The 15220-nt window shown below is 45.1% G+C and overlaps 1 protein-coding gene across 1 annotated transcript in view; it reads left to right on the forward strand.

Moving 5' to 3' along the window:
• Positions 1-14163, forward strand: part of KLHL29 (kelch like family member 29) — a gene marked incomplete at both ends in the record, with an annotated part of 244358 nt that extends 230195 nt beyond the window's left edge. The window contains 2 exons of the mRNA XM_079550118.1: positions 3078-3222; positions 13980-14163. Coding sequence (XP_079406244.1) covers positions 3078-3222; positions 13980-14163 — 329 coding nt within the window. The remainder of the gene's footprint in view (positions 1-3077; positions 3223-13979) is intronic.
• Positions 14164-15220: the final 1057 nt, after the last annotated feature.

Consider the following 15220-nt stretch of genomic DNA (forward strand, 5'->3'; position numbering starts at 1 on the left):
CTTTGAGTGCATACCCCTTCCTGCAATGACCCGTCTTAAGAAGAATAGAAATACTTACCTATTTTCCTACGGCAGCAGCAGAAGAGAATGATGTTATGATATTATCCACTTGGAGAGAAGAGTATCTTTTATCTCTTATTTCCTTTACATTTACTCTGCCTTTTAATCTCAAGAATGCTTGCTGTCTTGGACAAATCTCATTTAATGTTTTCCAGCCTGAAGTAGATTGCCGTGTCTGACAGCCCCAGCATTTGAATTTTGGAAGGGAAAGGAGGTTGTATCTCCAAAGCCTCAGTTCCCATATTCCCAGTCCTCTGTCCCATAGGACCTGGCGTGACACCCAAAAGCGTTGACCAAAAACATGCTTTTGCTAAATTAGGGTGCCCCAGCACCTTGCATTATTATGAGGTTCCAGACCATCAGTGGATGGTCTGTAAGGCTGGAGACTCCTGGGTGCTTTCACAAGGTTACCAAAGACAACAAAGGAAGGGCGGTGAGGTGAAGTAAGGTTGCAGACTGAAGGTGGGCATCCACGCTTAGTTGGTAGTTTCCAAGCTCCCCGTATCTGTCTAAACCTGTGGCCTCCATGCTAACAAAAGAGAAGTAAAACAGTGTTTTCTCTCTACTCATGCCTAGAGGGGTGTCTCTTGTGTCTTTCTGCCATATCTACATCAGGATCAGGACACTGTGGATTTCTCCCTTCTTGAAAGAAGCAGCAGAGCTGTCTCTGTGTCTCAGTCCCAGGCTCACTTTATACCAATTTATGAAATTGCGGCTAAAGCCAGAAGTACTAAAAAGACAACAGATAGACAGTGTCTTGAAAAATTGATGAGAATCAGGCACGTTTGCCTCTCAAAAGAAGAAAGAAAAAGCGTATCAGACTGCTTATTTGAAAAGAAAAAAAAAAAAATCACTATAAAAATAACCAAGGGGGTTTCCCTCTTTTACTTTGACAAAAAGGAACGTGCAGTCAGTGATTCAGTCTCCTGAGAAGTCGCTGCTTCTGCCTTGAGGGAGCCCCAAATAATTTCCCTGTGAGATTTGGGAGTTGAGCTCTTTTTTTTCTTTTTTTTTTTAATGTGATAGTTTTATTCTCCTGCAAAATAGTGCTGGTGGGAGGGGGAAAAAAAACAGCCAGGAGAATGTGATAATTAAATATGGAGAACTTCTGATGAGTGTCTTAGCTGGAAAAAATGTCACATATGCAAGTCTGATTTGGAAAGGGATGCAAGACGGGTTGTTAGGACAGATAAGTCTTTCTGATGAATTATAGTGGCTTAGTGGCACTGAGAAGAAACTGAATATTCCTTGTTCTATTTTCTGGATGAATTAGTTTCTTCCCATCTGTTCCCAAGGATCAGTGACATTTTCCTAATGCATCTGTGTTTTTTGACATATGCCTGTAGATACTGAGAGTAATAGGAGCCCAGCTTACCCCATAACGTGTTTTGTCTGTGCTGCAGGCCCACACCTCCCCCAAAACCAAACCAGACAACACCACAGCCAAGCTGGAACAGAAGAACACCATAAAATCATTGTTATTTTCCTTCCAGTTTAGTAAATTCAACCCCCAGTTAAGGAAATTACCACTCTTCTGGACATGTCCAGCAATTTCTGCTTAACTCTGGTCAAATTAAATCTCTTGTTAAATATTTAATGGAATCAGATGGTTATAAAAGTACCTCAGGGTTACAAAGCCAGCTGGGCAAGAGGTAAGAAAATGCCAAAAGTAAAGCCAGCAGGGTTGATTTGAGCCCACTCCTTTCGTTGTTTGTAAAAGAGAACAGTCAGAGGATCCCAGACGTGGGAGGAACACTCAGAGCCCTTGGATGCTACATGGAGGCTGTTAGCAGTGAGGTAAAAGCACTGTAAGGATGGAGCTCTCCTCTCCAGTGTGTTGTCCTGCATGCCCCATCCTTGACCAGCAGCATGACATTCTGGCTGATTCCCCACTGGTGATGCAAGAGAGTTGTCCTTTACTGAGCATACACCTACCTGCATGTCTTGGAGACACTTTCTATAACTACTTACAGAGAATTTGTATAGGAAGACCAAAGGATGTGTCCCTAGCACTAGGACAATCGTCTAGGAAATGCCTGCTCCGAAGGGCTGCATTTTTAGAGAACTAATTGTGAGACATATTTTCACTCAAATGAAGCAATGTACTCCCATCTTTTGTTCCCAGACGCTGCTGATTGGTTTCACTGAAATGCTGATGAAAAAAAACTGTATCGCATTAAGACAGACACCATCATGAGAAATTTCAGCCCAACTGGCTCCTGGTTAATAACGTGCATATGGCGTGATAGCAGCATACGGGACAAGTCAACTAATTAAATTACAAGGATTTTATTTGATAAATTATGCTTAGTTCTACCAGTTTTTGTAATAATGCTTCCGCTAACACAGAAGTTTTAAAGCATCCTTGGAAATTCTGATTGAGCTTAGGATAAGGCACTTCCTTAATTTCACAGCTCAGCTTCGCACGGTTCATTGCTAATATACAGGACTGTTTGGAGATACTTCTCACATCTAAACAGAGAAATGCAGGTGAATTTATGAGACAGAAGGGGAGAAAAAGTTGGGTCTCAGAAAGCCTTCTGGATTGTGTGGGTGACCTTCCCATGAGCTAAAGTAGAATACAGAGGAGAATCAACTCTTGAATATTATTAAGCGGGACTCTGCACTGTGGGATTCTTCTGTACTTAGCTACTTAGGAAGCATCTGGGTTAAAATTTGCAGCAATTCAAAATTCTGAAACAACTTGACATCTTAATTTCATATGTAAGAGTGGTGCTTTCACAGTGATTCCGTTAGGCTTTGCGAGAGGATAATTGTACTTTCCCAGTTTAGAGGGAGGTGTGTACTGGGGAATGAAGGACTGATGAACTTTAAAAGTGCCTTTGAGAACTTTGAGAGAGAAGAACAAAAGCAGGAAAGATTTCCTCATTTTTCTTTCCCTAGCCTTGGAGGTTTAGAGAAACGTGACTTATCTATAAATAAGGGGAATGTATAAATAAAAAACAGTCTCCAAACCTGAGCCTAAAACTGATCTCAGTGTTGCTTTCCATTGACAGATAACAAATATGCTCCTGCAGTCACTCTCAATGGGTTCATCTTTATTCTTGGAGGAGCTTATGCACGAGCAACCACCATCTATGACCCAGAGAAAGGCAATATTAAAGCAGGTCCCAACATGAACCACTCCAGGCAGTTCTGCAGGTGAGAAAAACCCTTCAAATCGAATTACCAGTGCCTTAGTATTTTCTGCTGCTAAATAAGCTAATGCTGCCTAATAGTGAAGGGGAAAGGGGAAAGGTGAGTACCGTCTGGGGTTTTCCTCTTCCTCGTGTTTAGGGATGCAGCATTTTCCAAAGTACTCTTCCAGCACCCTGTTATGGTTCTTTGCATCTCCTCGTATTCAGGCACCATGGATCAAGGGAGGGAAATGCCTTGGGCTTCTGTAGCAGACCACAGTCACCTTGATTTGCTCAGTTTGCCATGCGTAAGCGGAGGAGGATCAGTACACGCTATATTAGACTGCCATCATGTGGGATTGGTTGTTTGCTAACTAGCCAACAGAGACCTGAAAGGAAAGAATACTGAATAAGCACCACACACTGATACTAATTATTATTTATTATGTATCTTTGATTGCTTTTCGGGCTCACTGCTCTGATCCCAGTCACAGGTTTAACAAACTTCCCAAACTGGCATATGAAAATAAAACTTGGCACCCATCACAGACACTGGCAGGACTTAAAGGCCTTTTCAAAAGTATTACGTTACCATTACAGAGAGCAGAGGCTGGCAGCTCTCAGGCAGTGCTCAACGCCAGCCCCTCACAGAGCAGTTACCGGCCGAGCTGTCCATGTCGTGCTGGCAGCCATCACGTGCTTGGCGAGGGCTTGGTATTTATTTCCATGGCAGCAGCATCTCGAGGCACTGAGCAAAGCTATGGTTGGAGGGGTTGTGTCCCCTCCGTGGGTGTGGATGGTGCCATAGGGCAGCTGCAGGGCCCCACTCCTTAATGCAGGGGCTTTTCTAACATCTGCCCTGCAGCTGGAAAACACCTCTTTGGTTCAGTCTTCTGCTTTAGTGTCTGTTTTCTTCAAAGACTGAAAACCATAAATAAAAGACAGTATAGCTAATAGCATCACCACCACAGTTCAGAACCATAGTCACAAGATTTTGGGATCATAGCCCTAGACAGCAAAATGTAACATGAGGGACCTTTGTGCATTTTTGTTCCATTCCTGTATCTTACTAGAGAGAGGGATGCACTGCTCTTTGAACATCTCTGTTCTGTAAAACATAACAAATATCTGTTAATTAGGCATCTGTTTGTAACACACCACGAGAGAAATTGCTTAACTGCAGGTGATTTCAGACAGGGAATGTGAGCTGAGCATCTCACATGACCACTTCCAGAGATTTCTAACATGGAGGAATGCTTAGTCTGCACCCAGCAGAAAGCAAACCTCATGATTGACCAAGGAGGGTTAACCAGTGACTGTTAGCTGCTGTTTCAGTGCCACAGTGGTGTTCCCAATAGACTGGCTTGGCTTAAGCAGAAGGTGGCACCCATCAATAAAAAGTAACTGCAACATTTTTAAATATCTTCTTTTTGTTCCAAAGCAACTGTCAACATGGTGGACCAGAAACCTACATTTACAGTGGAATAGTCACCATTGACAGAAGCAGTTCAGTGCATGCATCCTGAATAACAAAAAAAACCCATCATTTCTGAAATTATTAAATCAAAAGGAGACATGAAAGCTGCAACAAAAACAAACTAAATCAATATGCATGGAAATAGGGGAAATGGGAGCTTAGCAGTAACAAATACAAAAAGTACAGGTTAAAAACAGGCTGCTGATAAAAGCAGCTGAGGGAATCAATGGGGTGCTGAGGGCCAAGAGGAGAAAAAGCAAAGCACTTTCAGTGTGTCGTTTTAGTCAGTTCTAAATACATAGGTCGCTCCAAAAGTAATGCCTCCTAGTTATTTCCACATGGAAATTGCAACAAACACAAAGAGCACACTAACACTTTTTGATAGAGCAAATTGTCAGCTACCAAACGCTATTTTTCTACACAGTCACCACATTAGCTGTGCATTTTTACAAGCGATGAACAAGAGCCTGCATGCCACACTCACGAAAATCAGCATCAGTGTTCCACAGCTGCTGTGATGGTTTTGTTGCTAGGAAAATGTTGCCCACACAGTCCATCTTTGATCAGCCCAAACATACAGAAGTCAGAAAGCACCAAATCCAGATTGTACGGTGGGTGTGGTAGGGCAGTCCAGCCAAGACTTGCAATGTGGCAATGTGTTCCCCAGCCTTCAAACTGATACAGGATCTGGCATTATCATGTTGCAAGAGAAAGGTTGTCTTCTTCTTTGATCTGACTCTGGAAGTTCCAGTCTTTAGCTTAGTCAGCATCACGATGTTAACAGTCAGAGTTGATGGTTTGTCTGGGTTCCAGGAAATCCAGAAAGATCACCCCTTTCATATCCCAGAAGACAGTGCACATCACTTTACCTGCAGAGAGCTGCATCTGGAACCTTTTCTTTGATGAGGAATTCATGCTGCCACACCAAGAACTGTTTCGACTCCAGCTCATACTGTTGACACCACATCTCATCACTGGCAATGATATGTTCAGGAAATCATCACCTGCACCCTCATATTGGGTCAGTAGGTCCTAACAAACTTGCGTACAGAGTTCTTTCTGTTCCTGTGTAAGCATTCATGGGACCCCCCTGGCACACTCTTTGCAATATCCCAACATTGCCACGATCATTTTCAACGCACTGAGGTCGACATTCTGCTTTGTACACAGTATCCTGATCATAATCTACCAATGTATGTGGATGAGCTGATTAAGACACTCTTCATTTCGTGGTGTTACAGCTGTGCATGGCTGTCCTGAATGTGGCTTATCTTTTGTGTTGCTGTCACCACTGCTGAAATGCACCAACCACCATCTCTCTGTGCTACATTCGCTGTTTGGTCTCCTTAACTGTTCAACAAGTGAGTGCCATTCTGCCCACATGGAGGAATCAGTGACACAGCTTTGCTTCATACACACTTCCATGTCAGGCACCATTCTGTCCGACTGCCTCTCTGCTGCCATGTGTCACAAGGCAACAAAATGTGACGGGATATTGGTGGGAAGGTTCAGCCTCTACTGCCATTCCACCAGCATCCTCTGATGTCTCTGCAGCCTCTGATGTCGTGGGCTGACATAATGAAATAGGAAACATTATTTTCGGAGCCAACTTCATAGATGAGACTGCTGAAGTAGCGAAGTGTTAAACTGAATGATATGACGGATATTTTGTGCTTGCATTTGGACAGAAGCAAGCAGCTTTGGTTCCATCATATACTGTGAATGGACCAACAGTAAAAAAGGTCAGAAATTAAGTAGTCAAAGCAGGCAAGCTGGTCGCGGTTCACCCAGGCCCCTTTACAGCCTTAGCAGAGAAGCTGTTTGAACCACCGCTGTTGATTTGTAACAGCTCTTACAATTCAGGGCGATTCAGGTGGATCAGGGCACTGCCAAAGTGTTTCCCATATTTTGAAAAAGGTGAAAGGCAGATTTTTAGTGTGGCAGTTAATTTTGCAAAGAATCGGCAGCAGGCTAAGTGGTCTCGCATTTAGCCTGGTGTTGGTCCTTGGACGAATAGCAGACAGGTTAATTTGGGATTTCTTCAACAGATAACTAGATACTAATAATTAGATGAACAGCAATCAATATGTTTTCCTGGAAAACAGGACTTTGTCAAGCAAACCTTCTGTCTTTCAGTTTTGGGGTGGGAGTTGGGTTCTTTGTTTTGTTTTTTAATAAAACACGCCTGGCTGCTCAAGACAACTGTGGAGCTGTAATATGCTGCGATTTCTCCCAGGTATTTGGCTGGTATTACATGGAATTAACAAGGCACACATTAGAGAGATTAAATCTGCTTCACTGACAGATCTCAAAATGTAGTTGTTAATGAGAAGATATCATTGAGAAAGGCCATCAGCAACAAGCATTAAATCTTCTTCAGTGCTAGGTAATATTTCTACCAGCAATCCAGGTAATAGAAAAACTCCCCTGGTAAGGTTGCAGGTGGTGTAACATTTGGTGGGGTTACAAATACTACAGAATGAGCAATATCTGCATGTCCCAGTTAGGCAGTCTCAAGCTAGCAGTGGTGGTGTAAATGCAAAGCAGTGCATTTAAGAAGCACAGTTGCAGCTGCACCGGCCCAAACTCCCTCTAGAAAGCCACGGAGGAGGAGCTAACAGAGGCTGCTCAGAGCTGCACAATGTGAGCTCTCACTGCAATGCTGTGGATAAAAGTCAGTGTGATACTGGATGTAGCATATGAGCTGTAACAGAGGAATGAGAACAAGTTGGGAAGAGGAAGCAGTGCTGTATTGCAAACCATAGGGGCTGGAAGGGACCTCTGGAGAACATCTAGTCCCTAGAGAAGGTTGCACAGTAAAGCATCCAAATGGGTTTGAGTTGCTCCAGGAGATTCCACCACCTCTCTGGGCAGCCTGTTCAGAGCTCTACCACCCTCACAGTAAAGATCTTCTTCGTGTTCATATAGAGCTTCCTGTGTTGCAGTCTCTGCCCATTGCCCCGAAAAGAGCCTGGCTCCATCTGCTTGACTGCCATCCATTAGACATTTATAAGCATTGCTAAGATCCTCCCAGCTTTCTCTCTTCACACAAAATATATGAATTTTTATACGAATTTTAAGGAGTTATAAAAGAAAAGCTGAGAGGTGACTCAATCACTGGGAGCAAGTGGAAGAGCTTTCGGTCTCAGCAGATGAAGGCACAGTGGGTTACAAGGGCCAGAAAGTGACATTATGCATCTGAGCCTTCCAGCAAGGCACTACACTACCAGCAATCAGACAGCGAGCCGCCGGGGCCGAGCACACCACCACCGTGTTTGTATGAGAAGATTAGATGTGCTCCCAACAGAGAGGCTGCCTGGGGAAAAGTCTGTGGCCTTATACACAAACTGAGAGTGACTGCGCGCTGAGGTCCCTCCAGACCTCAGTCTCTGAGTCTACAAATTCCTCATTCCTCTCATTAGCCGGGATCACAAAAACACGCTTTAAAAGCAGCAACATAACTTAAAAATTAACCGTGTGCTATTGATCTCCTCTCAACAGGAATCACACACCACCAAATTTGCTGGGAAAATCTTGACCGTATCACCTCTGTTCTTAGCTGCACTGCTTTTACATGATAAGTGGGATTGCTTAGACAACGGGGAAGATAAATGCACGTGGTATTCCCTGCGTAGCACATGTGAAAACAGAGAGGTCCATTGGAACTGTTTTAATATCCAGCTAAATTGCTCTTAATGAAAAACTAAAAATAAACAGCTCAAATCTCCAGCTCACGCCTCTCCTGAGCACCCAGTTTCAGGTTGAGCCTGGCCTTGTGGAAGTGGGTAAGAATCTCTCAGATTGGAAAGGAGCACTAAGACCATCAAGTCCAACCACGTACCACCAATGTTGCTCACAAAACCATATCCCTCAGTGCCACGTCTCCATGTTTCTTGAACACCTGAAATTCATGTTGACCTAGAATCAACCCATTGAGGGATGCTGCCAAGTGGGCAAAGCGTGCTAAAATGCCATGGCCCGTGTCTTGACGGGGCACCTTGAAGGGTACATGGGGGCCTGAGCTGGGCAGCCTCCCTGTGTGGGTCAGGGCTGTTCCTTCCTGCAGTGCCCTTCAAGGGGTTATTTTTCCACAAGCAAAAAGAATACAGAATGCATGCCAGCGTATCATTAAAAATTCCGTCTCCTGCTTGCTTGGAATGCAGGCAGCGTGCACACAGAAGTGCGCTACAGCGATCCTCCGCGGGGGAACGGCGGCAGCGTGGTGGTGCCAGCAATAATTCCAGAGCAGCTAATTTAGTACCAGCAATTCCCAGTAGGTACCAGAAAAGCATTTTCTTCCTCCTCCTCCTCTGTTAACCAGCAAGATTTATTAGATTGGTTCTGCCGAATGGAAATCTTTAATAAAACTTAGAGCGGGGCTGAAAAGTACAACAAGAACAGGGTTCGTTTGTGGATGTATTTTATTTTTTTCCTCTCCTTTCTAAATAAGCCCTTGTTCTTGAAGCACGGTGGCTTCTGTGCTTGCTGATGTATGGCACTGGCTGCAGGCTGATTCATTTCCTTGTCGCAAAGTTTGCAGTGACCTGGGGTGCTTGCTGGGTCAGATCACGGCTCGTGTGGGCAGCTGCTCCCCAGTGATGTTATTACACAGCTCCTTAATGGCCACGCACGTCTCGAGGCCACAGATGCGCCGCTCTCACAGCACGCAGCGCTTGCAGTTGGGCCAGAAGGGAAACCCTACATCTTGCAGCATGTCTGAAGGAGATGTGTGGCTGGGACTGCGTGAGGCAGACAGCTGATGGGAACTGCAGCACCAGGCTAATAGCAATGATGGCTGCAGCAGCTTGCGACACGAAGGATTTCTGTGTGCATTAAGGCGTAACTGATACATACAGAGCACTTGAGCCATTACTGATGTGCAGCGGGCTTTGGAATAAAACATTGCTGGTTTTCAGCAACAAGTAACAATGCCACACAATGGTTTTGGATCATTAGCAGGGGAAAGTGCTCACGGAGTACGGGAGAGTCTAACTGGAGTTTGGCCAAAACACTCACACTAATAATCCTGCTCCAAGAAGTGGCATGATAGCCTTCTAATTGCCCATGACTAATCTGGACCCTCGTTTATCCGTCTTATTGTAAAGCTGACACCTCTGGCAGCCCGAGCTCGAGCTTCTTGCACATAACAGCCCAGCTGCTGACTGACCACAGAAAGCTACGAGCTCATGACAGCGCTTCGGCACCCTGAGCACAACGATTCACCACCCTCCATGTCACAAATGCTCAATGGGACAGTCCACTGCAAAGCAAGAGCTGCCCTCCTCCGTTAGACCTTTGTGAAGACTGAGGGCAGGAAAGAAATTCATCCACTAATAAACACTGAGATTTTTCTCCGTCTTCCAGGCAAAATTCCATCGATAAATCTGATAATATTTAATAACGTTTTTGCATCTGTTTTGAATAAATCATTGACTCCTTGGGCACACAGGCACAAGTGAGGCAGGAAAGGAGCTTTGTTTGCAGCCTCAGAACATATTAAGTCTTGGTGAATCAAAACAACGTGCTAATTCAGCTGCTTCAAATCTGTTTCACAGCTCCAGACAAGACAAGATTCTTTCTTCTTTTCTTTTCTAAGAGTTCCTGATAAGGCTGATGTGATCTTTCGTACTAAGCAGGAAATTTTAAAATAACAATAACAAACAAAATGAACAAACTTCGCTGGTACTCCCTCAACTTGGTGTTGTTGTAATGCCATCAGTATTACGAGAGAGATGTGTGGGAGCTGGAGTTTCCAGGCATCCAACCTCACAAATGCCAAGAGCTGAGGCACTGATGTGGAATCACAGAATGGACTGGGACAGAACAGACCTTAAAGCCCATTCATGGCAGGATTGCTCCTCATCAGATCAGGCTGCCCAGGGCCCCATCCATCTTGGCCTTGAACACCTCCAGGAGTTGGACATCCCCAGCAACTCCATCAGGAGACTTAATGAAAAGCAGAGGGCTCACAACACCCTCCAGAGGAACAGTGCCACCAAACCATGGCAGCTCATTCCACCACTGGCTCTGTAGCCAGGCCTCCATGCTGGAGCCAAAGTGTGATACAGGGAGGGTTCACAGGGACATCAAGTGGCAGAGCAGACAGCAAAGCTGGTGATCCCATGTGATCAAATATACTTTTTAAAAAGCAAAGTCAATGATTCATTTTACCCATCAAGTTGTTGAATGGCCAGCTGTCACAGAGATCATCTCTGCCACCTGTTTGCTTAAGCTGAGACACTCACCATCCTTTCAGGTACCTCAGCCTCACTCAGATGCTCTTAGGATCACGGTGCACAGCTTCACGGAGGTCAGCAGACAGGCTGGACTAGAGGTGGCTGTGTCAGGGGACAGTCATGGTGTGGTCCTCTGTTGTCCTTATGGTTTGGGCAGTCGCAGTTGCTACCTTGGGTGAGTTGGCTGCAGGGCGATAGGTGAAGGCTCTACAGCAGTAATTATCTGGGGAGTAGAAAAGAGGGCTATAATTTGCAAAATGCTGAAACGTATTTTCCTGGAAGGCATGGATAAAGCGACCTCCATTCCAATGACGATTACCTTCACCCAGGGCACACTGCTGGACTGGAGCAGGTCTAGCTGCTCTTTAGCTGGAGAGGTCACTGCTCTGGAGCTGCTGGGGGTTTGTGTCTTCCACAGCAAGGTTATGTGGTGCGGAGCTTCGTTCCTGCCCGGGTTCTGACAACCCATAATCATTTTATCTCTCAGTATTAATGGCACCGAGCAATAAACTTGCATCCTAATTATTGTAATTATTTCTTTCTTCGTACGTCAGCCTCGGTAATGATGGTTTTACAGCCGATGGGGTGGAAGGGAGAAAAGAAATATTGTCACAGTAATGAAGAGAGAGCAATGAGCATTCTCCTTTCCACTCACTTTCCTTAGGGTTTTGAAGCCCACTTGAGTTTCCTGCCCCCTAAAGTCCCAGAAATTAACAGTGATTGCCCTAATATTGGAAAGTAGCGGTAATCTAGGACTCAGTTTCTAATTGACCTTAAGTACCTGCCTCCTGCTTTAGCCCTGGAGGTGCCTGAATATCTCCACATCCCCTGCGCACGTAAGTATTGGCTGCACTCTCCAGAACTGCCTATTTCTTGATAGCAGGAGGAGCTCCCAGGCTTGGCTCACGTGCTAAGTGCTATGCCAGTCTTAGCTGTGGGAATTGTGTTTGGAAGGGGCTGAAGCTACTCGCATCGCCATTAAAAATTCATAGTCTTTCAGAGGGTAGAGTTCAGCACCCATTTCTTCCCCAGAGCATCAGCACCATCGTCAGAGGCTGCAGTGTTCAACTGCTGTTCTCAGGCAGCAGCCGTTGGTTGCAGTGCTGTGGCCCAGGCGGAGGATAAGAGCTGTGTTTGCCCACTCACTGTCACCCCAAATGAAGAATCCAGGCTGAGGATGACCTGGGACACAGAGAGCCCAGGGAAGAGTTGCTGCAGGAACTGGAAAGGCCTCTGAGCTCAGAGCTCCCTCTGCCCATCTCTGTCCCCATCCAGGCCAAGTGCTCCCTTCCAGCTTCCTTGGGCAGAGGGCAGCAGGTACGAGACAGGCTCCTGCAAGTCACAGTCAGCCAGGGGTTGACTTCTGAGCTGGTGTGAGACATTGGTGTGCCTGTACCAGTAAATTGCAATTCAGCTCGGGATCCTCATGGGCACAATTCATCAGCACTGATGAAATGCCCCAGGCCCCAACTTGCTCTCTCTTACCATTTCCCCTTATTTATGATTCTGCATCCAGATCTTAGGGATGGTTTTGTTTTTTTTCAGACATGCATTTGGTTTTCATGCTTAACCCAACAAATTTGCTGAATTCATCCATTTAATAATTTTTTCTTCTGCTTTTGTTCAGGAATAACAATGCAAGGACGGAAAAGCACATCATTACAGAACACTGCAACAAAACTGTGCTGTAGTGCAGCCCGTTCCTGACACTGGGTCTTCCTCCATCCCACCCCAAAAATATCTTAGTCCTAAACGTGGTTTCATTCAGGATTTTCTGGGCAGCTCTGCCTGCATTCCCTCTATGCCACGAAGGACGCCAGGCCCCAGGACAGCCCTGCTGGCTCCAGCTCTGCCTCTTCTGGAAATGGATTTGTTCTTCTTCAGAGCCATCTTTCAGGATGACACTTGTTTTCGTCAAGTCCTTGTTCTTCCCAATTTCTCCCTGACGTTTCAAAAATAATTACCAGTGGTTCAGTAAGTTCATTAGCAAACTCCCTTAAGACCCTGGGCTATGTATCATCCGGCCCTGCTGATTTGTGGATAGGCTCTAATCAAGTACTTCAAGCCTCTCTCACCCTCCTCCTCCTTTCAGATTAAGTTATTTTGACAAGATTCTCATTATTTCCCATTTCCTGGTGGTATCCAGGGACTAGGCTTATTTGAGTCCTCACTGTTGTCATTGCAGGTTTATTTTTAACCTACAGCTCTGCTTCTTTCACAAGGACATCAGACTTTTGCATTCTTTTGAAACATTTTTTTTTCAGTGCTGCTGTAATCTCAGTTCATCCTGAGTCTTAAAGTACTCTGGCTTTTGCCTTTGTCACTTTTTGTTCTTCTTCTTCCCACTGTTTCAAAAACAGCCAAGAGACATAAATTTACCAAGACTTAGGGGTTCACCACCCTTCTCCAGATTCTGAGACCAAGGCCCCCTTCTTCACTGCAGTGAATTTGTCACCTTCCTCTTTTTCTGACTGTACGAACCATGCCTCGATGCCCCCCTTTTTCTTCCACCTTGACATGGGTTTGAAAGCTGGGGCAGTTTACGATCTGCACACCATCTTAGCAGCCTTTTAGGCATCACAGAATGGCTTGGATTGGAAAGGACCTTAAAGTCCACCCAGCTCCAACCCCTGCTGTGGGCTGGTTGCCCACCACAACAGCTCAGGCCTCCCAGAGCCCATCCAACTTGAACTTGAACATCTCCAGGGATCGGGCATCCACAGCTTCTTTGGGCAGCAGGGCCAGTGCCTCACCACCTTTCTTGCACCAAATCATTTTCTTATATACAGCTTAAATCTCCCCTCTTTTAGCTTGACCCCATTTCCCTTTGTCTTATCACAACAGAGTTCATTGCTGTTGTTCAAAGTACAGACACTTACTCACCTAGAAGGAACATGAAAAGGATTTATTTAGAAGAGGGCAAGGGAAGAGAAATGCACGCAGCTTTACATAAATAAGAAATGTATTCCTGGTTTACCCCTCGTTCGGAAACACTTGGGGCTGTCAAAGCGTAAAAACACCCGTTTGGTCAATGACTAACCACAACTTTCTTCTTTTAAACAACTACAGCGCTGTGGTTCTGGATGGAAAGATATACGCCACCGGAGGGATCGTTAGCAGCGAGGGACCTGCCCTGGGCAACATGGAAGCCTACGATCCTAAAACAAACACCTGGACACTTCTCCCAAACATGCCGTGCCCTGTTTTTCGACACGGCTGCGTAGTTATCAAGAAGTACATTCAGAGCGGCTGACAGGGCGAGGAGTCGGACGGAGAACTGCTTGTTCCTGTTGAAAGCAGGCAAAGAGAATGCTACTACTCATCACAAAAGCAGCAAAGCCAGCCAGCGAACATATTGCTCTAAAGTCTTGAATAGTGTCTACATTGAATGTAGAAAAATCATCCTCACCTTTTGGTGAACAAGGAGCAGAGAGCTCCGTGCTATGTAAGATATTGTAACTTAAGAATACAAGTGTGTCACTAGATGTTATAGTGGCACTTGTTCTGGACGTCGGCTTTTGGTCAACCCAGGTGCAATAGAATTTCACATATTTTTTAAGCTGAGGAAGAGAGGAAAAAAAAAAAAATCTGCATTTTACTTCTAGAGCTCAAGCTTGATTCTTAAAATAACCGTGCAGATTAGTTTTACTATTACACTTTAGGCATCAATCTATTTGAAAGGTCAAAGTGTCCTTACCACTTTGATTCCTGCATTTGTTTTTAACAAATACATGCTTTTCAATACCAATGACTGAGAGAAATCTTGTGTGACGAATGGCTTACCTTGATGTCAGTCTTCCATCAGGTGAAACGTGAAGTTCTCTGGAGCAGAGCCCGAGAGAGGGACAAGGCAGGGGCTGGGGAAAAGAGCCATTGGTAACACAATTCCACGTAATACAGAGAAAGGAGGTCTGTTGGGCTGTGCGGATTTCTGCTCCCAGGGATGCTTGTGTGGGCACACGCACAGCTGGGGCTCCCGATGTTTTCCTCCCAGTTCCGCTGCTGAGCAGATGTTTCTGTGCCCAGTAATGCAACACGGAAAAGGTTTGGAATTCAGAGGCGTTCTCCGGATTGAACTGCACTCAGTTCTGCAGATTGGGATCACGTTGACACCCACCCTGCGTAGCGTGGGATTTCCACATTTCCAACAAGCAGAGGAGGAGTTGCCTCCAGTTGTGGCTACACATTCGATTTCGGCTGTCCACCAAAATTCCTTACTTTGGGACACCTGCCACTATCTCTTCCTTTTATGTAAAGTCTATGAAGATTCTTAATAATTCTTCTTTTTTTTTTTTTTTTTTTTTTTTTTT

Source organism: Tetrao urogallus (genome assembly GCF_951394365.1).
Source record: "Tetrao urogallus genome assembly, chromosome: 2".
NCBI classification, from domain to species: domain Eukaryota; kingdom Metazoa; phylum Chordata; class Aves; order Galliformes; family Phasianidae; genus Tetrao; species Tetrao urogallus.